Source organism: Camelus bactrianus, chromosome 31 (assembly GCF_048773025.1).
Source record: "Camelus bactrianus isolate YW-2024 breed Bactrian camel chromosome 31, ASM4877302v1, whole genome shotgun sequence".
Classification (NCBI taxonomy): Eukaryota; Metazoa; Chordata; class Mammalia; order Artiodactyla; family Camelidae; genus Camelus; species Camelus bactrianus.
In genome coordinates, this window is record NC_133569.1 from 23,424,122 (window position 1) to 23,435,309 (window position 11,188).

Sequence of the window (11,188 nt, forward strand, 5' to 3'; positions counted from 1 at the left end):
GGCAAAGAATAGGTCAATATTTCAGCTCCTGGTTATATATATTCTGTGTATAATATCAAAGACTGGTTTTTCTATAGCTTCAGATGCCGCTTTGGCAAGGATTTTGCTCTGGCACAACATAGTTTTGGCATTAAAAGGCCATTTTGGGGAGGGGGAGGGTATAGCTCAGTGGTAGAGGGCACGCTTAGCAGGAGCAAGGTCCTGAGTTCAATTCCCAGTGCTTCCATTAAAATAAATAAGTAAATAAATAAGCCTACTTACCTCCCCCCAAAACCAAAACAAACAAAAATAAATAAATAAAATAAAATATTTGTTTAAATGGCCATTTTTTCCTCCTTCTACCCTCTCCCCTACTGCCAACCTAATTTCCATCCATCCCACAAGTAAAACTCCATTTTCAGTGGGTATCAACGTAGAATCTACGAAGTATCACAAACGCTGCCAGATGCTGGGATAAAGCAGAACAGGACAGACGTGGCCCAGCCCTCCCACAGCTGACAGTGCTTCCCTCTCTTCTGCTACCATCAAAAAGCCCGTTTCACCTGTACTCGCCCAGTGTCTTCCTGGGTTGCTAGGTGACAAGGAAACAGCGCACAGTTCAGGATGGAAGTAGGAGAAAGAAAAGCTCTTCTCTGATGAAAAAATGTTTCGAAAGAAAGAATGCAAAGAACCCAGGGAATCCAGGCATTACACCATCACAGTCCCTTTCACATAAAACTTAAAAATAGGCATCCAAAAGTAGCCAACCGTGGTTCAAAAAATGGGCTGCACTGTCGCTGAAGCCCCCCAGTTAAGCCCATCCAGTAAGTGCACATTGTCACAAAAGATGATTTAGAACAGGAATATTTAGATTAGAAACTCAATTATAGGCCCCATAAAGAGAATCCATTTTATAAAATGTCAGTTACTTAGAGATGGTCATCAATCAACCTGAGTATCTGAAAACAAATTGGCAATTCAGTGAATATAAATTTTTTTTAAAAAATTAGCACTAAATACTCAAACATGATTTGTAAAAGCAATAGATTAAAAATGTAATTTAAAAAAAAATCCAATTTGGGGATAGAGAGTACTTGGCTCAGGGAGTCGGCAGCAGTGAGCTCTCCAGGTGTGGATGGGGGAGAGCCCCAGACGGTCCCCCTTGAGTTCACTCTCCACTCAGCAGAGGCTCCCTTGACCTTCATTCCGTTGGTCATGGTGTGACCTGGAGAAGCCACCTTCAAGACTCAGAGCTCACTGGTAATGAGTGCTAGGGTGACCTTGACCCCATCAGTCCACTAGCGTTAAGAGTTTTGCTATTAGACTACGATAAGAGCAAATAAAATTTTATATGTCTATATTAATACAGTTAATCCACTATATTTATTTGAATGAAAATATCAAAATCATGCACTAAATTACCACTTAGCATCATACTTAACTTCTACAAGAAACCCTCCTGAAAAATGGCCTTCTATGTAATTCAGCCATTTAAGTAACTGGGGTACGTGACACAGAGGGCACTGACTATGCACTGAGACGGAAAGCAATAGCTTCCCCTATGGGAAGAGCAAAGAGCCCACATTCCAGAAGAGCAGGAGGAAATATGATGCTTAGGTGAAAGTAGGAACTGGTTTTTTTCCTCCACTTTTATGTGACTTTAATTTATAATCATTGGTTTTAAGAGCTGAGGTTATACTTTGATAATTGCGTCACTAACAACATTATTAAAAGAAATACCACACATACTTGCCAATTGGGAAGGAAATCCATCTCACCAGCAGTGCCTGGCACATGGTGAGTTCTCAGGGGGCACTGGCTGCATCCTTACTGGTAGAGCACCGGGCACAGAAAAGGGGGGCTACAACAGTTGAAACTGGATTTACCAAAGGGGAGGGCGTGGCTCAGTGGCAGAGCGTGTGCCTAGCATGCACAAGGTCCTGGGTTCAATCCCCAGCACCTCCAGTAAATAAATAAACCTAATTACCTCCCCTGATAAAAAAAAAACACCCGACAAAATTGCATTTACAACTTCCTCTTCTGATCATGATGGAGTAACAGAGGCCAGATTCACTGTCTCACCTAAGCAACCAAATAAAAAGGAAATAACATTAAACAATTATTTTCAAGATATTTGGCATCAAGCTAAAAGGGAGAGTGATGCCCAGGAGCAGAGAGACAAACACCCCTGCCTCGGGAGAGTCACCAGGTCACAGAACAGGAAGGAGGGCTTGAAGCAAAGCCCAGCAGACACCCTGAGTGGAGGAGACAGAGTCCAGAGTCTGGTAAGAACCAAGCACCTGGGGGCCATCAGCAGAGTATGGGGAGGGGAAAGATGAGCAGAAGGAACACTGGTGATCTGCAACACACCCCTTGTGAGCATTCAGCAAAGTCCTGATCAGTGCGTGCAAGTAAGGAGGCTCATCAAGACTGGGAAAAGAACCACCTGAGAGAATCAGCTGGGAATTACTGCTAACATGCACACGAGGCTGGGAACACTGCCCATTCCAACCATCCGGACTGGAAGCCCCACAGTTCACTGTCCTTGGCAGAGCACTCAGAGGGCCTTACTCCAGCACCGAGCCCTAGGGTGAACACTACTCTGGAATGGGCTAACGAATTTTAAAAGCAAGACCTAAAAGGAACAGATCCCTTAATTCGATGTGTCCTTGAACAAAGCTCAAGCATATAAGACTTCAAAAATAGCCAACAAGGTAAAAATCAAAATGTCTGGCATCTAATCAAGAATTTCCACAACATTGTAAAATGATTATAAATCAAGAAAAAATGTTAAAAAAAAATTAAGCACAGGGAAATATATACAAGATCTTATGGTAGCTCACAGAGAAAAAAAATGTGACAATGAATATATGTATGTTCATGTATAACTGGAAAATTGTGCTCTACACTGGAATTTGACACAACCTTGTAAAATGATTATAAATCAATAAAAAAATGTTAAAAAAAAAAAAAAGAATTTCCAGGCACACAAAAAAATGTGATCTATATTGGGGGAAAAAATCAACTGAAACTTACACAGAATTGACACAAACATTATAATTAGCAAAGGAAGACAGTAAGATAGTTGTTGTAACAATCATCCATATGTTCAAAAAAAGTCCTGTAAATACACAAAAGATACAAAAAAAAAGTGAAAATTTCTATATCTGAGATAAAAAAAAATACACTGAATGGGCTTACTGGCAGGTTAAACACTGCAGAGGAAGAGATTAGGGAACTTGAAGACAGCAAAAGAAACATTCTCAAATAAAATAAAGAAGAAACAAGTAGTAATTTAAGACAATAAATAGATCATCAGTGAGGTGGGTGACAAAATGAAACCAAGCAACCTGGTTAGAAAAAATATTTGAAGAAACAATGGCTAAAACTTTCCAAATCTGATGAAAACTATACACTCACCAATTCAAATAGCCCAATGAACTCCAAACACAAGACATGAAATAAAACAAAACCAAAACATATCAGAAACAAATTGCTTAAAACTTTAAAAGCAGCTAGAGAAAAAGAGGACATATCATATTCATAGAAACACAGATATACAGATGACTGCAGACTTCTCACCGGAAAGAATCCAAGAGAACAAACAGCAGAGCAATATCTTGAAAGTGTTCAATGAAAAAAAAAAAATCACCCTGGAATTCTACACTGAGTGAAAGTAACTTACAAAAATGAAGGTGTAAAAATGACTTTTTTCAGACATACAAAAGCTGAAAGAATTTCTCACCCAGCACGTCCATACTACAAGTGATATTCAAGGAAGTCTTTGAGGCAGAAGGAAAATGATACATGGAAATGTGGATCAATACAAAAGAACGAAGAACGCCAGAATTTTCATGGAAATGATTGTGCATAATTTAAACATCTTTTTAAAATAACCAAAGAGGTAGATTTCTAAAATGGCTAGGTGAGGAACCTGGCAAATCCTATCTCCCAAAAGCAATGATAAAACTGGGAAAAAAGTGTCAAAGATAACAACTGAAGGACACTGGAAACTGACTACAGACACACAATCAAAGTAGAAGCATGCAGTCAGGAAAATCTACTGAATCTCAGTAAGAACAGTGGGAATCTGTGCTCTTTTAGCCAGAGACGGCTCGACCCCCAGCCCCTTGGCACTGAACTTCTATCAGGGCTGGGGAGCTGAGCACACGGAAGATTCCTCCCCAGGGAGCAATGGTAACAAGAGCTACCTAGCGACAAGCAACGTGGGAAGGGCCACATGGCAGCCAGCCTGAGAGTGCCATGCTGGCTGGGGAAAAGCGCTGACAGGCTGACCAGCCAGCCGCTTAACAAGTTTAGAGGAATTTGGAGGGACCAAATTTAGACCAGCAGTCAGGAAATACAGCTCCAAGGAGGAGACTTTAAAGCGGAGACCTGCATGAGGGCATGTGGACAGAGAGGTGAAAAACTTGGGAAGAAGCATTTCAAGCCAGGTAAATCGCTTGTGCAAAGAAGACAGTTTGTTGGCAAGTCTAGGTTTGCATTTTGTGGGTGAGATGAGAGAGCAAGAGGTTTGAGCGATTTGAGATGACTGAGGGTGCCATTTGGAGAGTGCATGTTCAGAATATGATATTCTCCAGATGTGTAGGGATAGAGATGTGTCAACGGTGACTCCCATGTTTCTGGTGAATTAACCAAGGCAAGGAAAACCAGAAGAACAGTAAGTTTAGAAAGCAATCCGAGACTCATTAAGCTCTAGGTACCTGTGAGCAAGCAATGTTACTAATAAGAGATCGATTCTGTTTTCTTAATAACTGGTCCTTTTGTCCAATTCTACGGTTTTCCCAACATCACAGGTCATGTCAGGTTTAAAATTCTGGTAACAAACTATAACGTTTTAAATGCATGGAAGTTATTATTCCTTCAAGTTAATTTAGTTATTATAACATAACCTGAATTTGCTTGTTCTGCTGCACTTTATCAGCTGTGTATTGATGTGTCTTTCAGCATTTTCTTTCAGCAAAAGCCTGAGCGGTACTCCTTTAGATGTGATAATTTGGGAGGTGATTAAAAATGAATCAGGAATGAATTGCATAATAACTTGAATAGAAATTAAATTACATTAAAACAGCATTAAACAAATGTCTTTACAGAAATATGAGAGGCTGTTCTGGTTCATATGATTGTAGGATTAATATTATTTTAACTTTAGTATTTTTGGTATTTTTTTTAGTATTTTAGTATTTTTTTAACTTAGTATCAGGTAAAGAGCATAAGGCTACAGTATTAAAGTTTAGAGACGTTTATCATTTTTACCCTTAGGTCAAGATGTGTCTTCTATTTATACTTGGACATAAATCAGAAGAAACCCATGCTCAGATTTAGTTGGTTTGCAAAGAATACACATTTCCCCTCACCTGCACTGGCTCCTTAGCACACAGGGGGCATTGTGTCTTGTGCATGTTACTTAGCAGGGTGCCTTGCTGGGGGTCAAAGTTGTGGAGACATGTATTGAATTAAACTAACACTTTTTCTAATCTAGTTTGACTATTTTCTGCTTTATCAATAACTGGAATGGATAACACGGATCAGCGTTCTCTCATATTGACTAAAGATCATTATCAACTTTCAGGATTTTTCTTCATCAACGTGTACGTCCATTTTTGTCCTCCCTTCTTCTATTTTTACTACTGCATTTTCTAAACTGAGATCTACTTAGAGTAGAACCGGTACTGAACAGAAGGAAGTTCCATATGCAGACTCTTCTCTCAATATTCTCCTTCAAAGTTTCAAAATACACACTCTTTGTGTTTATAGAGTGTTAACAACAGATTTATAAATCAATAAATATTGACACATGTTAAGATTGTTACATAAAACCTACATTTTTTCCACTGCAAGTCAATGTATTTTTTAATAAATACAAGATAGTAAAATAGACAGTTCCATGTTCTATTCCCTTCTTTTCTTCCTTCCTAACCCATTTTATTTTCAATGCCTGATTTGACACAGGACTGGCGGGCCACATGGATGACTGGTAGACCCCATGGGGCTCACCATCCTGAGCCTCTCTATTCCACGTTCCTAATAATTCACACTCTGTCCCTTCTTTTTCACTCTCCTTCTTTCCTTCTCTTATTCAAACAATAAACACAACGATAAACATAAAATTACTACAAGGGGGCCAATACAACACAGTACGGCATGGGAACACTAGAGAATGACACTGAGCATGAACGTGGGCAGTCAGAGTAGGTGGCACAAAAGAAGAGACAGAAGGGACCTAAAAGACGAATAACAACCTCATCAAAGAAATGAGGGTGGATCTGGGGACAACCGTCCTGATGTCTGGGACTTTAGGGACCTGTGTCGGGATGTCAATTTGGAATCGATCAGGCAGTATGTAAATGTTGCAAACTTAAGAAAGTGGATGAAAACTCAAAGAGAGACCTTTTTAGAGTGGAATACGGAGCCTAGACCACATCAGTAGGGGATGCTGACACTGGATGGATGGGACTGGTAGAGCGAGGCGAGGCCAGAGAAAGGGAGGGGTCTCAGGGCGGACCCCTGACCTTGGTGTGCAGGACAGCCGGGACTCTAAGAAGACCCCAAGTGCTCACTTCTACTCTAGAAATGGAGGAAGGGCTTTTCAGGGAGAGAAAATGTACATGCCAAGCCAGGGAGCCATGAAAGTGTACCATGTTGACAGGAATAATAAAGATCATTGTAAATGGAAGGTAAAAATATGAAGCTGAAAGGAAGAGTTGCATATGAGACTGTGACATGCCAAGATGAGCAACGTGGACATTGTCTCACGATCAACAGAGCAGTGGAAATACAAATCAAAAAAAAGATAATAATGATCACTTTAGGCTCTAAACCATATCGTATTAAATTACTGTCAAAAATAAAAATGCAAGGTGCTATTCTTGAATAAAGATTACTAATAAAAATGAAGAAAACACAGCCACTGCTATTAAGGAATGCATTTTGTATTTTAAAAACAGTGGTGATTATTTTCTGTTTGCATTCTTATGCTAAGAGCCCCTTGTGCCTCCAGAGTTCAGGTTTGCTGAATCGAGGACACACTCAGATTCCATGACGGCTGCACGGCCCCCTGGCCCTTCCGGGGATCAGGCAAGCGGCTTTGATCCTCCTAGTACCGACCTCTAACCCAGGAAACCAGAGTAACATCTCCTCACGAGGAACTTCAAGCTCACGGCAAATCCCCATCAAAGAGCACGTTCCGCTTTGAAGTCAGTAAACCTGACGTTGTTTCCAGAGTAATGGGAGAAGGGGAAGCTAATTTCAGGGGATCAAAGAGAAACTCTAAATGACAGACGTCCTAGCCGTTGCAGCCGTGAGCACACTTAGGGACCCCAGAAACAAAAGGATGGAAGGAAATGGCCAAGGGAAAGAGGGGAAACCAGTTGATGGCCATGCAACACCACGGATGGTAAATGTTCCTTGGAACTATAACCAACAGAGAGCAGAGGCAGGGTTAGGAGGCGGAGAGGAAGTGGAACATGTCATTAGGAAGAGGAATGAAACTGAGGCTGAAGGTGACCCTTGACTGTGGGACGGGCTGCCTGGGTGAGCCTCACCTCCAGAACCACCCGCTATCTGTGGGGTTACCGAAGTGGAAATGGTATTATTGCTATTCAACAACTCATTGCACCCCACAGTGCCCCTGCCCTCCCTCATCCCTGCACCATCAGAACCCTAAATTCCTGCTCCCACAATTTACATGTGCTGTTTCCTCCTATAAACACCCCTCCTACCTCTTGTCTCACTACCCAGCCCCTTTACTTTGAAAACTGACTGCCAGAAAGGTTCCTTTTCTAACACCACGGACTGACCGCTCTATCCCCCATGCCCCATATTCCTGCTACAATATTTTACAACTGTTTTGTACAACTTCACGACTTCTCATAAAATCCCAACAAAGAAAATAAATAATTTTAGAAGTGTCCCCCACATCCAGTACAGTTCTCTGCAGACATCAAGTGTCTGATAAATTCTTACACGACAAGCGAGGGAATAAAGAAACGAATGCCTGGATAGCATGATATTTATGAGAACAAAATTAAGGGAAAAAGACAGACAGTTTTTAAATCCTAGATCCAATATGTAACAGCTCCAGCAAACATCTTAATTTCTCTAAGGTGCAGTTTCTTCCTTCTCTGAAGTAGTGAGGTTACTGCTATGCTGAATCCATTTGGTTGGTGTGGGAGTTGAATGAGAGACATCTCAGGAGGCAGGATCTGAAACATTAAACATCTTGCGTATGTTAAATCTTACTGTTAACTCTTCTGCAAAGCCAGTGCCGTGATCAGGGCCAGATGAGGTGTGAGAAAAACTCCAGGATGCTCCCATCCAACTTACTCTTCGGGTTATTCTCCAGCTTTCTGGAAGATTACTTTTTAAATTTATGTTTTCATTTTGTGTTAATTTACGAAATGCCAGTATATTTTGGATCTTCCAAATGGCAGCTGTAGCGCTGATTTCCCATATATTTCAATGAATGCTTTTCTGCTTGGGTTTACGCTCATGTTGGCTGCCAGTTTTGTTACTGTTACCATTAGTGGAGGAAAGAGGGAAGACGTTAATACATAAATGACATGCAAAAGAAGGTTTCCCAGCAGTGAGAGTAGAGAAAAGGAGAGGAAGAAGTGAGTCATCACTGGGTACCGGAGACAAGGGGACACCGGCAACCACCTGTGTCCTCACACACGACGGTCATCTCAGTGTCAGAAGGCAGCACCATCAATCAGAATCAATTATGGTTGTTGATTTGAACCTTGTTAATTTTACGAAGTACCCACTATAAGACGGGTACATTAGCAAATCTACAGGAATCTAAGATTCTAAGGCTCAGTCCAGGTCTACTTCTGAATTCCACTATAAAATAGTAATTAAAGTAACCACAACATAATCAAGGCTTTCCATAAATATTTAAAAGGCTGGAAAGAGTCAAGTTCAGTCTTCAACGCGGTGTTTACAACGCGTCGCTCCGTGACTGATGTCGGCCGGAGAACAAGCGCCACTTACTGTAGGCACAGCCGTACACTTCGACCCGCATCCCGATCCTGCCCCTGGGGTTCCACGTCAAGGGGAGGAAGCGCAGGAACCTGGCTTCAAAAGGAGGCTCGAGTCTGTAATGCACCACACTGTCTGCGTTTGTGTTTCCTGGAAAACCCTGGGGGAAAACGGAGAAAGGGATCAATGAGTCTGCAGAATATCAGTGTCAAGGTGTCACCTCCCATGCTGACGAGCCACTGATGCTTCACTTTGTTAATATGCAAATGACTGCCTGCGTCAAAGAAACTAACATTTAAGAGGCATGTGACAACCTCTCTTCAGTGCCTGAATTAGTCCCCATCATCTAAATTTTCCTTATTTGCAGAGTAGTTTAAATTTCAATGGCACCATGAAACCGGCTATAAACCTGCTACTTTTGAAGGCTTGCTTTTAGAAAGTCGCTCATCCCGCAATCATTTCCTAATCTCCAAGCAGTCAAGACACTCACAAGCAACCGCACCTCCAGGGCAAACAAGCCCGATGGTGACTTGCAGGATGCGCACTAAGAACCCTAGACCCTAGGATCTGAGAGCTGGGAGGGGCCTGGACAGCGTTGTAGTTCAAAACCCTCAACTTGCAAATGCAAAACTCAAGCCTAAGAAAGCAAAGAGGTTCCGTGGAGGTAGGAGAGCTATTATGCAGAGTGGCTAGAACTAGGTCCTGTGGCTTTGGACTTCATTTCCAGTGCTCATTGTGTCCAGTGTTCATTCCAGCATTCAGGGGGTGCCTAGGGGAAACACACCAACACCACTGGCCACGAGACAAGAGGAGTGCTCTTAGCTGCAGGCATCTGGCTTCACGTTAGAAAGGGCAGCATGAGAGCAAAGGCACTTGTTCATAGGGTGGCTTCTGTCTCACGGTGTTCTTTTTAATATAAATATCACCAAGTAGGGAAATCAAAAAGTGGGTGACGGTGCAGTACAGAAACACATCGATTACAGATATGTTACTAATGACTCAATCGTTTTTTAAAAGGTAGGACTTACATAAACTTAATCATTTTTAAAAAGGTAAGACTTACCTAAACATGAGAAAGACTAACAAAAGTCAGCACAAATGCCAACACACAGAGAATGCATTCCTGTGCCCCTCTCCATCCATCCTGGCAAACCTCTCTTCAACAGTGTTTACGGAAGTGCTCTGAACTTTTCATGAAAAAACGACGGATGGGTTTCAGATGAAATGAATGGCTGCCCACTATTAGCGAATCCGCTCCCCCTCACCTCCACTGTCTTGCCAACCTTAGTAAATGCTGACAAATGTACATCAATTCCAAGAAGTTTTAGGAAGGGTTGAAAGATCATCACAACTCATCTGCAAACACTTCCTTGTGTCTCCACCTCCAAAGTCCATCCAAATGCAGGGCTTCTCTCTCTCTCTCTCCACCAGAGCCCTGGAACTGGCTGCAGACTCCTACGGACCAGCGCTTCCACTAGCTCTTTCTGCCCTGGGCATTTTAGAGCCACAAGGCCAAGCACCCATGCTTGAAACTCCACATCCCTTTTAAAACTGGGTCCACTGATTCCTCATCAGCTTCTCCACCAGTTTTCCCAGCTGCTCGATGCAATAGCAAAGCCAGAACAACCTAAGGTGTTCCTCACTATAACACGGCTCTAAACAGAAAATGCTGCCCCATCCAAGGACCTGACCAGTTTATGCTCTGAAAACTAACAGTAAGGGCTCTCAAGTATGTATGTCTCTTTTGAAAGCTCCTGTCAAATGTGAAGACTACCTAAATTCCATCCATTTTTTTGGAACGCACAGTGAAAACGTAAAACGTAGCGTTATTTGGGGGTGGGTCGCCTTCAAGTTCTCACTCTCTGATCTCGCAAAGTTTTATTATCTGGAAGTCAAAGATGCTTACATAATAGGCCTCCATTGAATAGTAATACAATTAGGGAACAAACGGGGTGGACACCTTCTTAGGCTCATCTGCACTAGCCTCACACCCACCTGCCATGCCATTAATACAAACAGCCAGAAACAATAATGCAGCCCCACAGCAAGACTCCTTAATTCAGCAAGAATGATACCTGCCTGGTTATTCAGCCTTGTGAAACACGGGCCAGGTTTACCAGCCAGGCCAAACCAAGCCAAATTAGTAACCAGGTTTATGAACCACGACCACCAGGGAGACTTCCTTGGTATAAACAGACCAAACTAAGAA

General features: G+C 42.0%; 1 protein-coding gene across 1 annotated transcript in view; it reads right to left on the minus strand.

Annotated features, from left to right (window-relative positions):
• LOC105065449 (contactin-associated protein-like 3) overlaps positions 1-11,188 on the minus strand; it is a 148,689-nt gene that overhangs the window by 80,371 nt on the left and 57,130 nt on the right. Inside the window, exon 4 of the mRNA XM_074355565.1 lies at positions 8,992-9,139. Coding sequence (XP_074211666.1) covers positions 8,992-9,139 — 148 coding nt within the window. The remainder of the gene's footprint in view (positions 1-8,991; positions 9,140-11,188) is intronic.